Below are 24,256 nucleotides of genomic sequence, written 5' to 3'. Positions count from 1 at the left end.
CTCCATTTTCTCTGTCGTCTTCCTATCTCCCTCCACCACTTCTCACCACCCCCCCCCCCCCCCCCCCCACTTTTCTCTAGTGCTCACTTCTGGTGTAGTAGACTTGCAAGTTCTCTCCTGACATACTACAAATTGCAGGCAATAGAACAGCTGTTTTTCACATTCTCTTACTCATGGTCTCAGAAATAAAACAGAATATAACTGCAGTATTAAATTCCATGAGATGTTGTGAGGACCTTTCCTGGCCTCTTTTATTCAGACATTAGAATGTAATGACACACTTCAGCTGTTCTCTAGCACTTGCAGGGACAAGCAACATGTGGGTCCCTGATAACAGAGCTAAGGAATGTAGCAACAAATGTGTCTACAGTATGTTAGAGGACTGCGTGAGGAATCTTCAGGAAGTAGATGGAAAACAGCTATCAGAAAGTACCAATTCAATACTGTGGCGATTAGAAAGCATATAAACTTGGTGTTGAGGCCAACCTACAATTCTTTAGCAGGCCTGTTGGCCTATGTAATAAATCTTCCAATTCAGGACTTTATTTTGTCTTTGCTGCTATATGAGGGCTACACATAATACAGAAGGGAAATATGAGACCAACAATGCGTACCTCATCACTCCATCTCAGTCACATAATTCCACTATTTTCTTCAAAGGTCATTCTAAACTGGCATTTAGCAATTAGCTAGCAGGCCAGTGTAGCACATCTTCTACCTCAAGCACATCTGCACACAAAGCCACCGACATGTCAGTTCAGCCTCTAGAGAGTGAACCTGCAGAAAGTGACAGGTCCAGACAAAGTCCCTGGATGTGTCCTCTTTCGCTGTGCAGACCAACTGGCAGCTGTATTCACAAGCATTTTCAACTTCTCACTCCAACAAGCTAAAGTACCCACATGGCTCAAGAGAGCCACTGTTAACCCAGAAGGATGTAATGACAGGACTCAATGGTTATTGGCCAGTGGCTTTGACATCCACCATCACAAAGTGCTTTGAGAGGCTGGTCATGGCTCAAATCCAGCCCACCAGTTATCCTTAACACACTCCAAATCACATATTACCAAAACAGGTCCACAGCAGATGCCATCTTCCTGGCCCTACACTCAACACTGTAACATTTGGACAAAAACACCTACAGCAGACTACTATTTGGCCACTACTGCTCCACTTCCAACGCAATAGTACCAAACAAATTAATCCCGAAACTACATGACCTTGACATTAGCAGCTCTCTCTGCAATTGGATCTGTGACGGTCTATCCTGCAGGCCCCAAACAGTGTGGAATTGTGATAACATGACCTCCATAATCATCCTCAATAGTGGGGCACCACATACTGGGTACACAGTCCTCTAATATACTACCTGTTCACCCATGACTGCATGGCCAAACACAGCTCTTACTTCATTCATAAATTCATGGATGAGACTACTGATAGAGTAAGGAACTCTAACAATAATAAAATGCAGCACAGAACACAGACAGATGTGCCAGGACAACAATTTCTCCCCCAATGTCAGCAAAGAGCTGATTATAAACTTAAAAAGGAGAGGGGGAGGTGGAGATAGCTGAAGCTTTAAAATCCTACAAGTAAACATCTCCAGAGACTTGTCCACCCAATTGTCCTAGTCTATCAACTCACATACAACAACCAAGCAAGATGCAAACCAAGGGAAAGATTTTGGACAGTTCCTTTACACCTCCATACTTTGCTCTTGCCATCACTCTGAACAGGTTAATCTTGGTCTCATCAGTCCACAAGACAGTATTTTGCAGGCTCCTTTAAAAATATTTCAAGCAAACTGTAATCTTGCCATCCTGTTTCTGTGGCTAACTTGTGATTTACATCCTGCAGAGTAGCCTCTGCATTTCTGTTCATGAAATCTTCTGCAGACCATTGTCATTGTCACATTCTCACCTGCCTCCTGAAGAGTGTTTCTGATCAGTCGGTCAGACATTTGGGGTTTTTCTTCATCACGATGAGAATTCTTCGGTCATCAGCAGTGGAGATCTTCCTTGGAATACGGTCCCTTTGCGATTACTGAACTCACCAAAACGCTCTTTCTTTGTAACGATGTTCCAAACTATTGATTTTGATAATCCTTAAGTTTGGGCAGTATCTCTTACTGTTTTATTCTTGTTTTTCAGCCTCATAACGGCTTCTTTGACTTTCATTGGCACAAATCTGGTCCTCATGTTGGAAAATGGCACCTACAGACTCTAAAGGTGATTAAAAGCTTAGAACCAAGCCTAGCTCTCTTATACCTGCACCAATGAAGCAATTAAACATACCTGAGAAATCACAAACACTTGCGAATCCAAATGTCCCAAACATTATGGAGTCCTGGAATGAAGGGACTATGTATAAAAAGTGCTGTGATTTCTACATGGTCAAACCAAAATGTATATAATATCTTTGAATAATATCTGGAATGTGCACTTTAATCCCATGTGAATTGTTTGATTACAAATTTAAAACCTTGGAGCACAGGAGCAAATAAAGGAAAAAAAAACTGTCTTTGTCCCAAGCATCATGGAGGGAACTGTAGGTGTATGACAAAAAACATAGTTCCCTAAGTGGTAAACAGGATGGTGAAGATACTTGCCTTCATTATTCAGCGATTTGAATACAAGAGTTAAGATATCATGTTACAATTGTACAAGGTGCTGGTGAGATCGTACTCGGACTTTCATGTGCACTTCTAGTTGCCTAAGATATGAGAGAGATGTCATTCAGCTAGATAGAGTACAGAAAAGATTCACAAGGATGTGACCTGGTTTGGAGGGCTTGAATTATAATGAGTGGCGGCTGTTTTTTTTTTCCCTTCAGTACAGGAGGTGGAAGGGTGGCTTTTTTGGAGGAATACAAAATAATGAGGAGCGTAGGTATGATGAATGATCACAGTCTTTGTTCTAGAGCAGTATAATCTAAAACTAGAGGGCATAGATTTAAAGTGAGAGGGGAAGGATTTAAAGACAACCTGTGGTGCAACTTTTTCCACACAACAGGGTGAAGGACATTTGTAGAATGAGATGCCAGAGCAAGTGGTAGTGATAGGAACAATTTCAACATTTAAGACACCACGACTGAAGTAAAAACACAATGCTGGAGAAACTCAGCAAGTCAAACAGTGCACTATATAAAGCAAACATAAAGATACTGGTCTCCACTCCCTTCCCACTCCATTCACAGAGCCATCCTCTCTCCCCTACTTTGCTAGTGTGCCCTCCTTCCCTTATCCAACTGTTTTACCTCCTGCTTGTGGAACTGTGCTCCTCCCCCTGCCACCCCTCCCCTCCCACCACTTTGTTTGGGCACCTGCCCACAATTTGTTTATACCTTGATGAAGAGTTCAAGCCCAAAACGTTAGTTATGTATCTTTATCTTTGCTATATAAAGTACACTGTTTGACATGCTGAGTTTCTCCAGCTTTGTGTTTTTATCTGGATAGGAAAGGTTAGACTTGCTCAGGTAGGCAACTGGGCCACATGGATGAATTGGATCGATCAGCCTGTTTCAGTGCTGCACAACTCAGTGATTCTTATGGAAGTTCTTAGGGAAGGAACAATGATAGGAAAAGTGAAAGCAATGGTTGTAGAGAGCAGCATTTAACAGCAATTAAGATGGAAACAATTAGCTTTTATTTGCCAAAAATGGAACCCAGTTTCCAAGTAAAGTTACAACACATTTATGAACAATCTTTGATTGCATTTTGATTGCATTGATTGCATTTTTGAAGAGGACTTGTGTTGAGCTAAATGAAATATAAACAGAGTGGAGAGAGAGCAGAGAAGGTTTACCAGAATGTTACCTGGGTTTAAGCATCTAGAGTATAGGGAGAGATTGGACAGATTAGGTCTTTATTCTTTGGAGTGTAGAAGGTTGAGAGGGGATTTGATAGAAGTATTTAAGATTATGAAAGGGATAGACAGAGTGGATGTGGATAGACTATTTCCGTTAAGAGGAGGAAAGATTAAAACAAGAGGACATGAGTTAAGAATTAAGGGGCAGAGGTTTAGAGGTAACATGAGGGGGAACTTCTTTACTCAGAGAGTGGTAGCCGTGTGGAATGAGGTTCCGGGAGAAATAGTGGCGGCGGAGTCAATTGTATTATTTAAGAAAAGGTTGGACAGGTATATGGATGAGAAGAAGATGGAGGGTTATGGGCATTGTGCAGGGAGGTGGGACTAGAAAGGGGTGTTTGGTTCAGTGCGGACTAGAAGGGCCTAATGGCCTGTTTCCGTGCTGTAATTGTTATGTTATATGTTATGTTAAATTAAGTCATTGTGTATAAAATATAGTAATTCAATTTATAGGGAAATATATTTTGATAATGATCTTCAAAATCTACACTTCATTGAAACATTAATTCATATCATAATGCTGAGAACAGGAAAGTATTATTCAAACAAACAACAATCTTTGAATCCATCACATGCTTTCTTTTTATTGTATGGAATGCACCCTCACTCCAGAGTGCCACATAAGGCTCGACAGTCAAAATCTGTCTATACAATCTGTCTCTTATTTGGCAGAATGTACCTTGGGAACTGACAAATGATGATTCCATAGCAAAAATTCACACAAAATGACTTGAATGATGACTGATATTTTAGGAATGTAATTCTCATATCCAATTTTAAATAAAACATGTCAATTTTTCCAAAGTTTGATTTGCCAGTAGCCCTAGACAAAATAAATAAAACATACATTGTTGGTATGTCAATACACACACACATATTTATATAACACACACACACACACACACACACACACACACAAAGAGACAGATATATATATATATAAAACACACTTACCTTTATATAAAAACACACACCTGTACATATACACATACATACCTCTATATACACATCTGTATATACGCACTCTCACACACATACATACAAGAAACATTATCATTACTATATTTTTAATATATATATACATATAAATATTTAAAATATATTTATACGCATATAAGTTTAATAGCACTAACTTTCAAAATAAAATATATATCATAACATTTAAAAACCTCTGCCAAATCTTGATTTTGTTTTAGTATTTGTGACGCTGCTCCTTTAAAAGCTAAATTGCAGTAGATTTCTAAATGGGAAAATACACCATCAATACTGAGATCCAGCAGTTAGATTCTGCAGGTTGCTCTCTTCTTTAAATGCTCCAGGCAAATAATTAAAATGATAGACAAGAGTGACACAACTCATCCAATGCTAGATTTCAACAACAGATATGTCAGGAGAACTGATTTCTATATCCTGGGCAATATAAAAAATAAAAGAAAACAAATCTTGCGAACAGTGGCTTACCAGTACAGCACTATGATATCTCATCTCTTTCAAGTTACAGCAGCAATCATCAAGGATCCACATCACCTAGCACACACCCTGCTCTTGCTGCTACCGTCAGGAAAGATTTGAACCACCAGGTTCAGGAACAGCTGCTACCCCTCCACCATCAGACTCCTCAATAACAAACTCAAACAGGAGCCCATTTAAGGACTCTTACTTGTGCACTTTATTGGTTTTTTGCTCTCTCTGTTGCACAGTTAGTTTGTTTACCTTTATTTGTTTACATGCACTTTGAGTACAGTTTCTTTGCACTGCCAATAAGTGGTGATTCTGCCTGGCCTGCAGGAAAAAGAATCTCAGGGTTGTATGTGTTGTCATGTATGTGCTCTGACAATCAATCTGAAACCTAAATTCTTTACTTTTATTCATAAACCTGCCAGAATGTCATTTCTGTAAACACACTGAATTAAAGATTAGTGAAGTTTCTGGTATTACCATCAAGCACATCAACTCTTTAGCACTGTGTGGGTTGATAAGCTTTCTCAGTGCTGCTGATAGGAACATTGCTCAAGTAAAATCGACATCGTGCAAACTTGTGCACATATATTTGTTCCTTTCTATCATCAATCTCAAAGATCATATTACTTATGTGACGCCTGCCTGAAACTGATAACAAAGTATTGATTATCTGGTAAGAAATCTTGTCTCTAGAAAGGTTGAACTTTAACTCTTGTCAGTTTCTAGAAATCTTAGGATCCAATTCAGAAAATTAAAAGATGACAATAAACTTTATGATTTTTCCCTCCAATCTGTTTTCTGTCATCAACTTGTACATCTAAGAGAAGGCAATATCTCTTACCAATAATAAAAAAATGAAATTGCAGACTTCACATTAATTGATGTCATAAAAAAAATGGTCATTCAGATGATCCAATTCATGTAACCGACAATCTTTCGTTCTCTGATGGATGTGAAGAAGGAAACAGGCCTTCCTTTATCAAGAAAAGAGGTTGATATAGGCCAAAATCAAGCAACAGGGATGAGCTTGGGGAGACAACTTGGTGTTATTTCGGTCTGAAAAAACTATATCAATTGATGATTCCATGACTAAAACTTTTGCTAAGAAGACAGAAAAATCAGATTACATCAATCCACTCTGAAAAATTAGTCCTACTTCAAATTGCACAGACACAACATTGAGAATGAATACATTAGAGATAACCATTGTAATTATTTCAAGGTGGCCACATGTGCATAATTAACTTTACAGTCCCAAATGGATGATTCATTTGCCCTCATTCGTGCTGTCCCCACCATCATAGAAGTCTGTCTTTGGACAGCTTCTTTCATTCAATGTGGAATCAAGAAACCACTAGTGGCATGAATTCCCTATGCCATATGTGCTCTGTGATTAGTAAGGGATTGCTTAAGGTGGTATGTGAGTGGAAAGAAAATGTTTGAAAACCACTGTTTTAATCGTGCCTAACTGACTCATGTGCATGGTTTCATAACTCCAAAGGAAATGGACCAATGACAATTTTTCTCAAGCAAAATATTTCAGTAACAATTGGGTCTAGAGCAACCTTCCCTTCCCACTCACATACCACTTTAAGTAATCCTTTACTAATCACAGAACACCGATGGCATAAGGATTACTTAAAGTGGCATGTGAGTGGAAAGAAAAAGGTTGAGAACCATTGCATTAGACACAGGAAAGCCTTTGGTTCAACTTGACAATCATCTAATAATGTATTCGAGAGTAAGCTGTGCCTCAAGAAGAGATACTCTAGCATAACAAGAACACTCACATCTGCCTCAATATGGAAACTTGCCTAGTTACACAGTTAAGGGACACATTTACAAAGGTTGATTGCCATCCAATCAGTTTGATCTTGGTCATCAAATGATGGCAGACATCTACTCATCAATATCCTGCTTCTCAGTGTTCAGTTTTGCTTTTACCACATAGCCTCAGACCATTACAACCTTCGTACAAACATGGATGACAGATCTGAATTCATAAAGTAAGTTGAGAAACATTATTTAACTGAGTGTAGCATCAAAGACCGACAGTGTTGGCAATTAAAGAGGAAAATCTCCAGCAGCTGGAGTCAAAGGAATCTGGTTGTGGTTATTGATGATCAACCATTTGAGTCTCAAAATACTGCTGCACGAGTTCCTCAGGGCAATGTCCTGGGCAATAGCAATTACAACTACTTTATAAGGGCCCTTACTTCCATTATAAGGCCAGATGTGGGATGTTTGCGCAATGTTCAATTCCCTTTGTGATCCTTTAGAAAATAAAGCAGAGGCGGTGGGGGGGGGGGGTTGATGTTCAGCGTGGAGAGGCTGCAAGCGGGTTCTGGTATTGAGGCCCTCTGTTCCGAACCATTACCAGGTAAAGGGACCAGAAAACTCCAAGGTCACGCTTTTAAGGTGACAAAGGAAGTCCAGACCCAACAATACTGGAGCACATAATTCATCTAAAATGTACATGCGCAATTTTCAAAATTCCCCCCCCCCCCCCCTTCAAATGACAGATGAACTATACAATGTTTCTGTTCATGCGCCGAATGGGACTGGGACAGTAGGAAAATTTGGTAATTAGAGGGGTACATTTTTAAGTTATATTTTTGCACAGTCTGTGAGTCTATGAAACTTTCTGTGGAGCCTGTGTCAAACAGGCACTTGGCTGAATGTCCATTTACCTTCACCATCACCATCGGGTTGCTGAGCTGGTGAGGTCTATTCTGGTTGAGGACCAGCGATGCCAGGTTGCCAGAGACGTTGTGTTCTTCCTTCGAATGGCCCCCTCCGACCTGAGTCAACCTGTGCAGATAAGATGGTTCCAACCTTGTGGCGCGACAAGATGGCCGCCTTCCTTCCTCCTCTCCTTTGATGATAATGGCACTGAATTCAAAGTCTGGCTGTTGCAAGATGGCCACCGAGCCTTTATGTGCCATTTCCATAGGTGGCGGATTTCACAGCAGGTGACCTTGGGTGAGTCCGGGGCAGATGACTTGGGGCTGGAATTGGATCCAGGAGCGGTACAGGCTGTGGACTTCCCTGGACCTCCCTTCGTGCGGTAGACCTGCACCCAAGTCCCGTCTTCCCACAGCTAGAGCATACTGAGTCTTTGGCCGGGCAGTAGGCATGGGGGTGCTGTCCCTTGCCACAGAAAAAGCACTCCCGGGCTCAGGAAGAAGCAGCCATTAGAGCAGGGGCTGCCAGTCCTTGGTGGTTCTCACCTGAGAGTGCGAGTTTGCTAGCCTCCAGGTCGTTGTTCTTGAGACTGGCCTGTTCCAGTTATTTGGCCAGCTTGACGTGGCTAGCGAGGCCCTTCCTTCCCGACTCGAGCAGTTGCTTCCTCACATACCTCGAGCGGACCCCTGCTACTAGGGTGTCCCAGATCTGTTCATCTTCCCGGTTGTGGCCTGAATCGGCCTCATACCTACACTTCTTAGCCAGCCTCTGCAGATCCACCAGGTAGTCGTCAATCGGCTCTCTGGGTCATTGGCGACGTAGGACGAGCCGGTACCTCGCTAGGTCCTCATTTGGGGCCTTCATATTGCGGGCCTTCAGTGCCTCGATGGTGGCCTCATATGTCGGGCAATCTTGGACGACTGCGTACCCCTTCATCCCTACCCTTGAGATGACTGCCAACATCCGGAGCTCATCTGTGTGAGAGACGTCCCTGGTCGTGTTCAGGTAGGCCTGGAAACAGTCTAACCAATATATGAACTCCTCAGCTATGTTAGGGACTGGGGGTCTATTAACAGCATACTGGGCTTGAGTAACGCCTCCATCCTTGTTTGTAAGCTTATAAAAATTGTTGTGTAGATAAAAGTTCACACTCGACTGGAGGGAGAACTAATACTTTTATTAGCTTACATCACAGGAAGGATTCATGGACAGACTTCAGAGGTGTTCTGGGTTTAGGTGGGAAACCAGGGTTATATACAGGACCTCGGGGGATGAGCCAGGAGGTGAGACCAGTCGTTAGTACAGCACATTTCTAGTGAAACCCAGTTCACTGCAAATGTACAACAAACTTTAAGGGAACTTCAAGTTCAATTTTCATTCCCTGACTGTAAGAGACATAAAGAACAGAAATGGAAAGATAGCTTGATCCGCACTTGAGTATATCAACAGTGAATAATTTGGGGTTGTTTACATAAGGAATGACACACAATTTCATATTTGGAAAATATGTTATCTAAGAGACAACATTGCATTTCAGTTACATTCAAGTGAAATAAGTCATGCAATGAAGGGATATTAAAAGTAGCCCATTATTTTAATTTCATAATCTACTTTCAAAATGAGTGAACAGATTTCTTTAAGGTTGATATCTATCAGTGAAATGCATTTAGCCCACTATTTTGATGTATCCACTTCTACCACAGAAACTTTGTTGTGTAGTCTAGGCCTCTCTCGAAAACCCATCTCATCCCTCTCGGTAAAAGTCCAACATTCATAATTTCCCTACAGTTTGACACAATAAATTGGTTGCCGGGGGAAAATATCTGTACAGTGCTAGAAATTATTGGTTGATGAAATACTCTGCAATTTTGGCAAATGCAATCTGAACATCTGGAGTCAATAAGAATCATCAAAATCAGGTGAACAACAAGTTACATTTCTCCGCAGAGACATACAGGTATCTGATCCAGGGCCAGTGCAGCTGCTTCTAGCCTTAGCTCCCCTCCTCCTCTGTGATTGGATCAGTGAGTCTTCATGATCCTTCACTGCATTGTCAGATGAGTAACTGGAACTAATTCAATTTACATTTCCTTGAAATTTAAAAAAGGTATTTTAAGTATTCTGGTGAAAGAAAAATGTGGTTCTGTTTGGGCCAAAGGAATATATATCATTGAGATATCTTAACAGGATAAGAACATTTTGCAACCAACATGATCCCAGCTCACTTCCCAAATAAAATTAAAGAAGAAAATCTGCAGATGCTAAGGTCAAGTGTGAAACACAAGTATGTTGGAGAAACTCAGCAGGGAACTCAACAGGAAACTTAGCAGGGTGGCACGACTGGCGTAGCAGTTAGCGCAATGCCTTTACAGTGCCAGTGATCGGGTCCAGGGTACGAATTGCGCACTGTCTGTAAGGAGTTTGTACCATCTCCCTGTGTCTGCCTGGGTTTTCTCTAGGGGTTCTCGTTTCCTCCCACCGTTTATAACGTACCGGAGGGTAGGTTAATGGGGTGTAAATTGGGTGGCACAGACTCATGGGGCAAAATGGCCTGTTACTATGCTGTTTGTCTCAATTTAAATTTAACCCCTACATCCATCGGAAGTAAAAGATGATCAATATTTTGGCCTGAGTCCTTTGTCAGGAATAATATTTTTATATCTTCTGCTTCCAAAGGAAGTAATAAGCACACTTGAAAATGTGACAAATTAGAATTGCTGTTTTAGAATTTGTTTCCTCATGCTTCTATGTTACTGCCAAAATTACCAAGTAAATGGCCTTCAAAAGAGCTATCTTGTTATTAAAAAAAAGCTTTTCCATTGCTTAGATAGAGAACTTCTCAATAATACCCATTCATGGGAAGCACACACATTGGGTAGAAATTTGTGTCACACTTACTGTCTGAGAGCTCCCACAGTCGTGGGGGAAGATCACTGAAGTACTCGTGGTTAAGCGCTGATAAAGCTGACAGCCTTTTCTTTGGGAAGCACTGCAGAAGTTTGGAGGCAAGGTCTTCTGCATGGACCACATAATCTAGTCTGAAAGGTAAGAGTGCAAAAGAACATTATGTCTATTTGAAAGCCATGTAAGGCACATAACACCATAGTACACTGTAAATGGAACCAGCTGCAGAGACAATAAAGTTAATGAGAAATTATTACATATCAAAAGTCTTGTGCATTTTTATGCTTGTTTAAAAAAAAGCAATATTTTTTCAACCGAAATACATTTATATACAATGATCAAAAGGAAATTAAACATTAAGTTGAGAGGTGACACAGCATTATTTCTTGTTGGAAATCTATCTTCATTACAGAATCCTCAATTTCCATTTTCCCACATCTCCCTTGCCAGTCTGAGCTCCTCCCTGCTCTATTTTCCTCCATGTGTTTACATGCCCTATAATCTACACAAATCTTTTGATCATATCTGAGTATGTTCCAAATTGTGAGAACGTGTTTTTTTTCTCCACATGAAAGAGATTTTGTTGCAGACTGTTGGAATTTTATCTGTGGCTAGATTAAAAAAGAACCACATCTATAAATCCATACATTTTCAGTTAGCAACCTCATGCCAAAAAGTTTTTCCAGTGCTAACTGACAGCCCAGGCTTCAAAGTTGTAGAACTAAGCAAAACTGTGACACATAACACCATTTCCTTGTAGTCTTTGCCTTTATAATCTCGATTTAACTTCTATTTATGATTGGTTGCAAATGTTTCTCATTGATGCTCCTACAAGTGGAATGCCAGACAAAAATGTCAGTAACCATCAAACTGAAGGTATGATCATTTTAATCAGCCCAAGCAATCTCAATCTTGTCATCAGTTATATCAGTTATGCTATGGTAGAAGCAAGAACTGTCTACTTTGTTGTCCCTAAACTCTTTAATTTAGGAACGATCGTTCTTACATTTACTTTAAATTTCTCATATATTATGCAAAATGAATCAGATAATTCACAGTCCATTCAACTATGATAATTACATCTGACCCTTAGCTTTCAAATTGCAGTATTGTCAACCAATGTGGTTCTCCAAATGCATTGTGGAAAGCAAACTCCCCTGAAGTATCCAAAAAGTTCCATATATTTGAAACAGACCTTGCTAGTTTATTATTTGTGTCCTCCTGTCTTACTCCTCAATGGAAACAATCTCTAAAATACAGTTATTTTGAACAAGATCAATTCCAATCATGATGTAGGTTGTATTGTGGGATTCAATGCTAGCAGCAGTGGAAAACAATAATCGCCACTCAAAAATCAAAAAATCAGATTACTCTGGAAAATCAAGAAACAAGTTGCAAGGTAAGAGTTTTCCACACTTTCTGACCAAAAATTCTATGTAACGATTACAAAATTCAGTCAATATCAGAGTCAAATCTCAGCACAGCAGCACTTACTCCCAGAGTATAATTATAATGAAGGAAACTGCATGGTCATGTACTTTGGTAGAAGGAAGGGGTAATTTTTATTTGTATAGGGATAACATTCAAAATTTGGGGGTGCAAAGGGACTTGGGAAACCTCATGCATGATACCCAAAAGGTCAACCTCCAGGTTGAGTTGGTGGTGCAGAAAGCAAAAGCAATGTTGGCACTCATATCTAGAGGAATAGGATAAAAGAGCAGAGATATCAGATTTATTGTCAGAGTACATACGTGATATCACATATGTCCCTGAGATTCTTTTTCCTCTGGGTCCAGCAGAATGACCACATAATAGTAGTGCAAAAAAAAAACTGTACTCAACATACACATGTAAACAGATAAAGAAATTTAAACAAACAGACTATGCAATACAGGGAGAAATAAAATCAATGACATGCAAAAATAAGAGTTCTTAAATGAGGTCCTGATTGAGTGTTGTTTTGGAGTCGATGGTGGAGGGGTAGCAGCTGTTCCAAAACCTGGTGGTGCGAATCTTTCCTGATGGCAACAAAGAGAACAGAGCATGTTCTAGGTGGTATGGATCCTTGATGGCTGCTGCTCCTCTCTGACAATAGTGTTTCATGTACATATTCTTGATGCTGGGGAGAGTTTTGGCTGTGGTGGACAGGACTGTGACCAGTACCTTTTATAGGGCATTCCACTCAGTGGTATTGGTACCTCCTTACCAGGCTATGATGTATCCAGTCCACATATTTTTCACATCTGTAAAATTACCAAGGTTTTTAATGTCATAACAAACCTCTGCAAACTCCTGAGAAAGTAGAGGACATGCTTCCTCCATGATGACATTTATGTGTTGGTGGCTTAATACCTCTTATTTAAGATAAGATCTAAGACTTGTCGTCTAGTTAAAATCAAGAAAGCCTGGGAGCAGGAATCTTTCATTGCCTGATGAGGTATGGGACTCCATTTTTAAAATGATAAACACAACTTCCTTTTGTGCATTGCATTGTTTGCTCCAATTTAAAGTGGTCCACAGAGCATATATGTCTAAAGTTAAATTGTCTTCTTTTTATTTAGATATACATTTTTCATGTTACAACTATAAGAAAGGTAATGCTTCTATAGTTCATATATTCTGGATTTTCCCTAGCATAGAAGAATTTTGGAAAGATGGGAAGACCGAGCAGTGAGCACACAGTTCAAAAAGGCGCTACCTTTGAAGAAGGTGCTCGGGGGTGGGGGGGGCGCTGGCATCTGGGGAGGAGAAGCTCCAAAGGAATTTATTTCTCCTCGGCTTTCAAAATTATAATGTCAGTGATAAAAGGTATAAATGTGATAAAAATAATATAACATTGAAAGAGTGGACAGAGCATGAAATGATAGGCTACTGTGACTTTTGTGTCATTTACAAGCCAAAACACTTCGGCTGTGACATGGGTTCCACTAATCCTAACCTGTCCATATTGTACCACATTTTTTGGACCTTACCAATAAATAGCGCAGTTGCAGAACGATCCTTTAGCCAGCTCAAACACATTAAGTCCTACCTTCGTTCTAAATGGCCAAGGATAGATTGTCTGGGTTAGCTTTGGTCTCCTTTGAAAGACAGTTGGCTAAGTAATAGAGAACTTTGCTAGAAAGAAGCCTTGACAAAAAGGTGTTGTGAGTGCTTCATACATTTTTCATATTGATTTGTTTAGTTTAAATTGTAAAATAATTAAAGAAGACATTTTTATGTTTTGATTTCAAAATCAAATAATAATTACATACTTCCTTTAAAACTCTATCTTACACAAGTTCTTTGTGTTTTGATTGTTACCCGCCACCACCACCCCCCCCCCCCCCAAGCCCCGGGCCGACGCCCCCTCCATTTCCCCCTCCCTGCCGAAAAATCAGTGCATTCCGCCATTTAACTACTGAATCACCATCCGGTATGTATCGTGACAGCTTTTTTTACATGCTTGGTCCCACTAACATTAGAACCTGGCTTCACCCCTGCCAACTACCATGGTATCGTCAGCAAATTTGTACATGTTATTGTTGTCGTACTGAGGCATTTAGTCATAGTTTTATAACAAATAGAGCAGGGGGCTAAGAACACAGCCCTGTGGAATTCCGGTACTGATGGAGATTGTAGCGGAGATGTTCTTACCAATCCTCACTGATCATGGTCTGGAAGTGAGGAAATCCAGGATCCAATTACACAGTAGGCTGTTGAGTCCCATGTCTTGGAGTTTGCTGATCACTTTTGAGGGGATGATGGTGTTGAATGCCAAACTGTAGTGTCGACGTGTTCGCGGGCTTTGTGTAGAGTCAGTGAGATGGCATCTGCTCTCGACCTTTTTGCTACGGTAAGCGAATTGCAATGGATCCACGTCGCAGCTCAGAAAGGAGCTGATGTGCTTCAATACCAACCTTCAAAACACTTCATCACTGTTGATATGAATGCCACTAGTTGATTGTCATGTAGGCAGGTTACCACTCTTTTCTTGGGAACGTGATGTTGAGGTTTTATAAGGCACTGGAGAGGTCTCACTTTGAGTACGGGATACAGTTTTGGGCTCCTTATTTAAGGAAGGACGTGCCTGACATTGAAGAGGGTACAGAGAATATTCACAAGAATTATTCCTGGAATGAAGAAATAAGTATAAAAGAAATCTTTGACAGCTCTTTGATCGTACTCCTTGAAGTTCAGAAGAATGAGGGTGGACCTAATACAGCTTTTGAACGCTTAAACGTCTGGACAGAGAAAATGTGGCAGTTGTTTCCCACGTTAGAGGTGTCAAGGACAAGAGGACTCAATTTCAGGATTGATGGCTGCCCATTTAAATCAGAGAAGCAGAGAAATTTCTTTAGCTAGAGAGTGGCGAATCTCTAGAATTTGCTGCCATGGCAACAATGGAGGCCAAGTCCTTTGGTGTATTTAAGGCAGAGATTGATTGGTTAGGATATAAAAGTCAGGATATAATAGTCAGGATATAAAAGTTTATGGGGGAAGGCAGGTGAGTGGGGCTGAGTGGGAGAATGGATCAGCTCATGATGGAATGTTGGAGCGCACCCGATGGGCCAAATGGCCTAATTCTGCCCCTATATTTTGTGGTATTCAAAAAACATCAGGACCAGATGGAGTACCTGGCTGGGTCCTTAAAACTTCTGTGAATGAACTGTCTAAAATATTTGTTGATATTTTCAACCTCTTGCTATAACAGTCTGTTTTTTTTTTAAATGAAGTACATGTTTGGCTCCAGCAAGTAAAAATTTTGGTGTATTTGTATATTGCCGCTTTAGTTGCCCATTCAGAGCCAGCTCTTCAGTGCTTGACGTCCTGTTTTGCGGAAACAGCCAAAATGTTTGGCCTGGAAGTCAGCGTGAAGAAAACGGAGGTCCTCCATCAGCCAGCTCCCCACCATGACTACCAGCCCCCCCCACATCTCCATCGGGCACACAAAACTCAAAACGGTCAAGCAGTTTACCTATCTCGGCTCCACCATTTCATCAGATGCAAGGATCGACAACGAGATAGACAACAGACTCGCCAAGGCAAATAGCGCCTTTGGAAGACTACACAAAAGAGTCTGGAAAAACAACCAACTGAAAAACCTCACAAAGATAAGCGTATACAGAGCTGTTGTCATACCCACACTCCTGTTCGGCTCCGAATCGTGGGTCCTCTACCGGCATCACCTACGGCTCCTAGAACGCTTCCACCAGCGTTGTCTCCGCTCCATCCTCAACATTCATTGGAGCGACTTCATCCCTAACATCGAAGTACTCGAGATGGCAGAGGCCGACAGCATCGAGTCCACGCTGCTGAAGATCCAGCTGCGCTGGGTGGGTCACGTCTCCAGAATGGAGGACCATCGCCTTCCCAAGATCATGTTATATGGCGAGCTCTCCACTGGCCACCGTGACAGAGGTGCACCAAAGAAGAGGTACAAGGACTGCTTAAAGAAATCTCTTGGTGCCTGCCACATTGACCACCGCCAGTGGGCTGATATCGCCTTAAACCGTGCATCTTGGTGCCTCACAGTTTGGCGGGCAGCAGCCTCCTTTGAAGAAGACCGCAGAGCCCACTTCACTGACAAAAGACAAAGGAGGAAAAACCCAACACCCAACCCCAACCAACCAATTTTCCACTGCAACCGCTGCAACTGTGTCTGCCTATCCCGCATCGGATTTGTCAGCCACAATCTAGCCTGCAGCTGACGTGGACATTTACCCCCTCCATAAATCTTCGTCCGCGAAGCCAAGCCAAAGAAAGAATATATATGACAATAAACTCATTGTTAAAAAACTTAAATGGTCTCAGCTTCATAGAGGATAAGTGTAGTGAATTTATCAACTAATCTTTCCTCCCAATAATTTTACTATCAATCTTTCATGTTGAATAACATCCATAACTCACACAAAGACTTCCATTAATTACAACTCCTAACCACTCTCCGTATGCTCTGTGATACCTTGTCTTCTCATTCCCCTCTCATAGTCTGCATGTACTCAAGTAGTTTGCATTTCACACTGCCACTTTTTGTCTTACAGGAGAAGGTGCGACCAAATTGTCACCAGCAACACTGACTGTAGACCCTAGTTTGTGAATTACTCAGCTTTCAGCAGGAGTTTTTAGATAATATGCAGCCAACAGTAATACAGTGACTATTGAAGACGATGGCCCCCTCATTTCCAAAGCGTTGAGGATCAAATAAGAGAGAAGTTGTCTTGAAAACTGAGATACTTTAACTTCATTCTCTGCCTCCTTTCATTGACTGCACTGTTCTCCAAAGAATTCTCGATGGTGACAAGCAAAGTGACTGCAACCAAAAGGTAGGCCAGAGGCTTGTATCCAATTTCCCCACGGCAACACCAACATCAACACCTCCCTCTGTATGCATTAATAAAATGACCTATTTTAGCATTGCGCTGCCCGAACTGCTGTAACGGCAGCACTAACACTGGTGCGGATTCGGGGAGAGCGGGGAGCCTGCCACCCAGTTCTACTGCTAATGGCACCATACAGCATCTAAACAGCTGGTTAAAGGAGCTGATGGTGTTTTATTCAAAACCCTGCAACGCAGGGTCTGTGCCCAGGATGGTGGAGACTATGTTTGGCATCAACCACAAAAATTGCAGACAAGTGCGGGACAACAGAAATGGAGAGAATACCCTCACTGAGAAGGAGGAGCAGAGGAGACAACCCTAAGGATGGTAACCACAGCAGCAGATCAGCGAGGGGTTCTGCCGCTGAAGGCCACACATACAGCCAGTGAGCTGTTGATGACTTGCTGGTAAGGAACCGCACTAGTTGCGTGCTCCTGGAGAACTGAAGTACTATTGGAAACTGGCTCAGAAGAACCAGATTGCAGCCTGCTGGAGACTGGCTCATGAGAACTAGGCATAGGAACCAGGATTTGAAAGGGCGCTGAGGGCAAGAAAGGCTCCTCATCATAATTGGATCTGGGCTTGGGTTGCCAATGGTTTGAACCTAACTGGGTTCTTGAGTGGTGATAGAGGCTGCGGGAGTGCTGGGTCTAAAACTCAATGATCTTGTGGCAGACTATAGGCAATTTTGTGTAATGTTGCCTTTCTGTTTTATTACATGACAATACATAGTATCTGATCAGTGAATGTAAAACCAGGCCAAGACATTTTTGTACAGATCTATTGGAAGTCACAACTGTAATCATCAGGACCCTTCTGCAAGCATATTGCAAAAGTCCCAAACATCCTCACAGTTGATCACTCTTGTAATTCTTATTGTGCCCCAACAATGGATTCCTTATGGATTCTGACAATGTAAAATGAACTTGCTGGAGGTTTCCATCAGATAATCGTGGGCAAATGGCATTAAGCACATACCAGAGTGAAACACAAATATCTGCTGATGCTGTGATTGTAGAAAAACACATTAAATGCTGGAGGAACTCAGGGATGATCTGGTATAGAAGACCACATCCTGGGTGCAGATGCGACAGAGATGGAGGAATTGAGAGAATGGAACTAAATCCTTACAGAGGATGGGGGGGGGGGGGGGTGAGGGGATGGGGGGTGGGGTGGGAAGAGGTAGCTGTGGGAGTTGGTGGGTTTATAGAAGTTTGTCAAGAGTTTGTCTCCAGAGATTGTGTTGCTAGAGATGGACCAAGTGAATTTGAGATTGGGGTGGAAGTTGGCAGCAAAGTGGATGAAGCCAACAAACTCATCATGGGTACATGAAACAGCATGAAAGTAGTCATCGATGTAGCAGGGCAAGAGTTGAGGGGCCTTGGCTGTGTAGGCTTGCAGCATGGATTGCTCCACATAGCCAACAAAAAGGCAGGCATATCTGAAACATAGAAACATAGAAGATAGAAGCAGGAGTAGGTCATTCGACCTTTCGAGCCTGCTCCGCCATTCAACGAGATCATGGCTGATCTTAAAGTTCAGTACCCCGTCCCCGCCTTCTCTCCATAACCTTTAATACCCTTATACTGAAGAAATATATCTAATTGCCTCTTAATTATATTTAATGAACCTGCCTCTACTGCCCTCTGTGGTACTGAATTCCACAGATTCACCACCCTCTGGGTAAAGAAATTCCTCCTCATCTCGGTCCCAAATGGTTTGCCTATTATCCTCAAACCATGGCCCCAGGTTCTGGATTTTCCCATCATTGGAAACATCCCATCTGCATCCATTCTGTCCAGTCCTGCCAGAATTTTATATGTCTCTATGAGATCCCCTCTCAATCCCAATTTGCGCAATCTTTCCTCATAAGTCATTCCTGCCATTCCAGGTATCAGCCTGGTGAATCGCCTCTGCACTCCCTCCATTGCAAGAACATCCTTCCTTAGATAAGGTGACCAAAACTGCACACAATACTCCAGGTGGGGTCTCACCAAGGCCCTGTACAGCTGCAGTAAGGTATCCTTGTTCCTATACTCAAACCCTCTTGATATGAAGGCCAACATACCATTTGCCTTTTTAACCACCTGCTGTACCTGCATGCTCGCCTTCAGAGACTGGTGTACAAGTACCCCTAGGTCTCTCTGCTCTTCCCCATCTCTTAATCTATTGCCATTCAAATAGTAATCTGCCCTCCGGTTTGTATTACCAAAGTGGATAACCTCACATTTATCCACATGGTAGTGCATTTGCCCTGTATCTGCCCAGTCCCTCAATTTATCCAAATCACATTAGAGCTTCCTGACCCCCTCTTCTGTGCACACAACCCCTCCTAGCTTAGTGTCATCTGCAAATTTGGAGATATTACATCCAATCCCCTCATCCAGATCATTAATGTAAATTGTGAACAGCTGGGGTCCCAGTACAGATCCCTGTGGCACCCCACTGGTCACCGCCTGCCACTCAGAAAACAAGCCATTTATCCCAACTCTCTGTCTTCTACCTGCCAGCCAGTTCTCAATCCACATCAATACTTTGCCCCCAATCCCATGAGCCTTGATTTTGGAAGCCAGTCGTTTATGCGGGACCTTATCGAAGGCCTTTTGGAAGTCCAGGTACACCACATCCACTGGCTCTCCCCCATCTATTTTACCTGTCACCATCTCAAAGAATTCTAATAGTTTTGTCAAGCACGATTTACCTTTTGTAAATCCATGTTGACTCCGTCCGATCCCTTCTCTGCCAGTCATATGCTCCGCTATTACATCCTTAATAATGGATTCCAACATTTTGCCCACTACTGATGTAAGGCTCACCGGCCTATAATTCCCTGCTTTTTCTCTACCCCCCTTTTTAAATAGTGGGGTAACATTAGCTACCTTCCAATCCATATTGGTACCCATGACTACCCCTTTAACCTGGAGAAAGTGGGATGAATCAAAGGAGAAATTATTGAGGGTGAGGACAAATTCTGCCAGGTGGAGAAGGGTGGTGGAGGGTGACTGGTTAGTTCTATTGTCCAGAAAGAAACTAAGGGCTTTGAGGCCTTCAGAACAAGGGATGAAGGTGTATTTCCATGAATATCCATGGTAAACATGAAGCAATCCAGTTCAGGAAACTGGAAGTTGTTGAAGTGATGGAGGGCATGTGAAGTGTACTGCATGTAGTGGGGAGGGACTGGGCCAGGGGCCAACCGAGACCAACTCGGTGGGGCAGGAGCATGTGGACACAATGGGTCTGCCGGGAAAATTAGGTTTGTGGATCTTGGGTAGGAGGTGCAAATGGGCAGTGCGGGGTTCGGAAACAATAAGGTTGGAGGCCATTCCAGGGAGGTGACTGGAAGTGACGAGTTCAAAGATAGTGCGCGATACAGTGGTTTGATGAGTTTTGGTGGGGTCCTGTTGAAGGGGTAAGTAAGAGGAGGTGTCTGAGACTTGTCATCTGGCTTTGGGCAGAGAGAGGTCAGTGCTCCAGACCTCAACAGTGCCAGCCTTGTCTGCAGGTTTGATGGTGAGTTTCAGATTGATGCAGAGAGGGAAGAGCCAGGAATTCTGAAACTCAAGCCAGACTAGTTTATGCTCGCTCAGTTACAATCTTTTATTCAATGAACAACAATTATTGGAAGGGCAAAGGACAAGTTTCAGATCATTTACAACTTTTGTTTTCAATAATTTAATTTAAATGCATTTGTTTTGCTTTGGTTTTTAGAACTCAAGCACAAAAGCATTTCGATTGGATTTCACCTGTGGAAGATCCTGCAATGCACAGGTGTGCATTCATACAGCTAGCTTCATGGAGGGAGTCTGAACTGGAGTATCCACTCAGAAAGAGTGGGCTCAGCAGGTAGGAATCACTAAATGAATCCCAGTACAACCTAGACCTATGTCCTTATACCTCTCAGAAATTTTCAATGGTTAAAAACTGGAATATGCAGGGTAAGCTGCTGGTGAGGCAGAGGCTCTCACAACATTTAAGGCCACTTGAATTGTTGAGCAATTGAAGGCTATGAACCTGGTGCAGATTAAAGGGACCAGTAGAGTAGGGTTTTACACAATGCCTTAATATCGACTTCATTTTCCATTGGCCCCTTCTCTGTCTCGCTCATTTCCCTTATCCTGCTGACTCCTTTCTTCCAACTCCTCACCCTTTCTCTCTCCATTCAGAGACCTCCCCCTCCCCCCCATCGTTTCTCAGGTTTTTTTCTCTTTTGCCCTCCCATCCTTCTTATGACCTGTGCTCTTCCCCTGTCCCTTCTTTCCTTCTCCTACCTTTTTATTCAAGTGCCTGACTACTTTTTGCTCATACTTTGATGAAGCGCTCAGGTTCAAAATGTTGTATATATATTTTTACTTCCTATGAACATTGCATGATCTGCAGAGATTCACCTGCATTTTTGTGTATTAAACTACAATCACAGCAGATAGTCTGGTTTAACTCAGTGGAATTGGATGCAATGGTCAGCACACAATAATAGGCCCTATCCAATTGCTGTGTAAAGTGGGGTTAACCGGGTAATTTGCACAGATAGCACCCCAGTTACGCTGAAGATTGAAAGGGTCCAACCAGGTCCCTGACCTCAGAGGTAGTCAGGGAACCTAGTTAAACTTACCCAAGTCTCATCCATGGCTAATCTGAAAAGGAAAATAGCTAACCTTATTCTGGTGATGTCAGCGCTTGTGTGTGTCACCGGGCAGCCAGCATTTGAACATCCGACAGTACTTCCGGTGAGTGCGTGACTCGTCATTGCGGGGGAGGGATCCCCCTTAAATGGCTGGGTTGGAGATTTAATGGATAGATCCCCCTGTGATTTGAAAGGTACTTCCAGGACCTTTGCCCCAGTAATCGTACTCGGGTCCCAGAAGGGCTACCCAGGTGCTGCAATTTGAAAGGGGCTAGTGTCTGTGCTCTACCACTCTAATGACCAGTAATTTGTTATTGAGCATTTTCACACCTCCATCGCTGACACAATAAATATTGATACTTGGTCCATTTTATAAAAATTCTGCAGATTCTTTTCTGCGCTGCACAGATCCTGACAACAATGATTTAAAAAAAAAAATTATGGTCATGACCATAGGAAATAGAGATTACATCAGCCTCAACACAGGCAGGATCTAAATGATGTGGGAAATAAACAGTTATATAACATAAGGTAGTTAAAATGAAGTGAGATAAATTGCAATTAAAATTGAGTTAAATTGTCTCTATTGCAATTCATGGAGTTAAAAATTAAGTAGAAAAACTGGAAGCAGAAAAAAAGACATTGCAAGGGATGACAGAAACAAGGCTACAAAAAAATCAAGACAGGGAATTAAACATTGCAAGACATAAAATATTTAATAAAAACAGAGCTCGAAAGAGTAGGCCTGGAGTAGCTGTTCTTATTAGGGATAACATATGGCAGTACAAAAAAGAAACGAAGCCATAAGTATGATAAAAATAGAATCCATCTGGATGCTGATAAAAGATGATACAGTTTCTATCACACTATACAGACTATCTAATAACTGAAGGAAGGTGGAATGAAAAATATGAAAATGAATTATGATAATAATTAATTAAAAACAGAATAGTAATCAAAGTAGATCTTAATTGCTCTGAAATTAAGTGGTCAGAGAATATAAATGAAAATGATAAGAAAGGTGTGTGGAAGACTCCATTACGTAAAAAGCACAGCAAACCAATGGTTGAAGCAAATGGAATTGAACCTGAATTCACAGACACACAGCAAGTTTGCAGTTGTTTGAATCAGATTCTTGATGAAGAGTTCAGGCCCAAAATATTGACCATTCTTTCATTGCCACTGATATTACTAGAAGTGTAGAGATTCTTCAGCAGGCTATGTCTTCAAGCAGCGTGGGTGGATTTCTCCGTGAATGCACATGAATACTAACGTAGCATTGAAGGTCTTGTAACGATGTCGGAAGAACTATTTCCACTCCTTGTTGGAATCTGAAGCTGTACAGAAGCTGTGATTCAGCTAATTTGATTCATTCCACACATCATCCAGAAATCTGAGGACGTTGACTTTTAGGAAAGCTAAGGGAGCAGACAACATCCCAGCTGTAACACTGAAGTCTTGTGCTCCAGGAACTAATTGTACCACGAGCTGCAATGCACAGCACATCAACAACTCTGGTTTAAAAAATCCTCACAATATCATCTAGATTACACTCTGCTCATGTAAAGCAAGACATGTCAAACTGTCAAACCATGATTGAAAATAAGGTGATAGGTCAATTAAAAGTTTCATGTGGATATTAATAGAAGCATGAAACTACACTTAACAATTACCTGAACATCAATTCTCAATTTTGATTCAGTTGTACACCTCACTGCACTCTTATTCAGAAACATTGTTAAAAGAACTGAATTCTACAAATGAGATGAGTTACCACCTTGATATCTTTAATAAACCCACTAATTCCCAGTTACCTCATCTACTCTCTTCACATCCTATCTCCTGTAAGAATTCTATTCCTTTCTCTTACTTCAATCTGAGTTGCATCTATTTCCAGGATGAGGCCTTCCATTCCAGGGCATCTGAGATGTCCTTCTTCTTCTGAAAACATGGCTCCCCTTGACCTTAACTTAGTCCTCACCTCATTCTCTCCATTTTCTACCCTGGCCCCACCCCACCATGATGACAATTCCTCTTGTCCTTACCTACCACCCAATCAGCCACCACATCCAACATATTATTCTCTGCAATTTCCACCACTTACCACATGATCCCACCTCCAGACACATCTTCTCCTCGCACTTTCCATAAGAATCGCTCCCTCTGCGACTCCCTCATCCAAGCATCCTTTCCCACCTCTCGCCCTTTGGAATCTACCGCTGTGGCTGCAAGAATCTGTGACTGCTATATTTGCAGTCATACCTCCTTCCTCACTACGCATGGGACCCAAACAGATCTTCCAAGTAAAGAACATTTCACTTGTGAATATGAAGAGGTCATTTACTGCATCCCATGCTCCT

At 41.8% G+C, this 24,256-nt stretch overlaps 1 protein-coding gene across 4 annotated transcripts in view; it reads right to left on the bottom strand.

The window, feature by feature from the left end:
* The window catches only part of cdk14 (cyclin dependent kinase 14), a 776,693-nt gene that overhangs the window by 160,065 nt on the left and 592,372 nt on the right, over nucleotides 1-24,256 (bottom strand). For 2 of the 4 annotated variants that reach the window (XM_069914351.1, XM_069914352.1), the window contains one exon: nucleotides 10,911-11,050. In XM_069914351.1, the coding sequence (XP_069770452.1) occupies nucleotides 10,911-11,050 (140 nt within the window). Of the gene's footprint in view, nucleotides 1-10,910; nucleotides 11,051-24,256 lie in introns of those variants that run through there. The other 2 variants (XR_011350130.1, XM_069914354.1) reach the window with 2 other exon arrangements.

The sequence above is a fragment of the Narcine bancroftii genome, chromosome 1 (assembly GCF_036971445.1).
Source record: "Narcine bancroftii isolate sNarBan1 chromosome 1, sNarBan1.hap1, whole genome shotgun sequence".
In the NCBI taxonomy this organism is placed as follows: domain Eukaryota; kingdom Metazoa; phylum Chordata; class Chondrichthyes; order Torpediniformes; family Narcinidae; genus Narcine; species Narcine bancroftii.
This window is presented reverse-complemented; position numbering and strand designations above follow the sequence as displayed.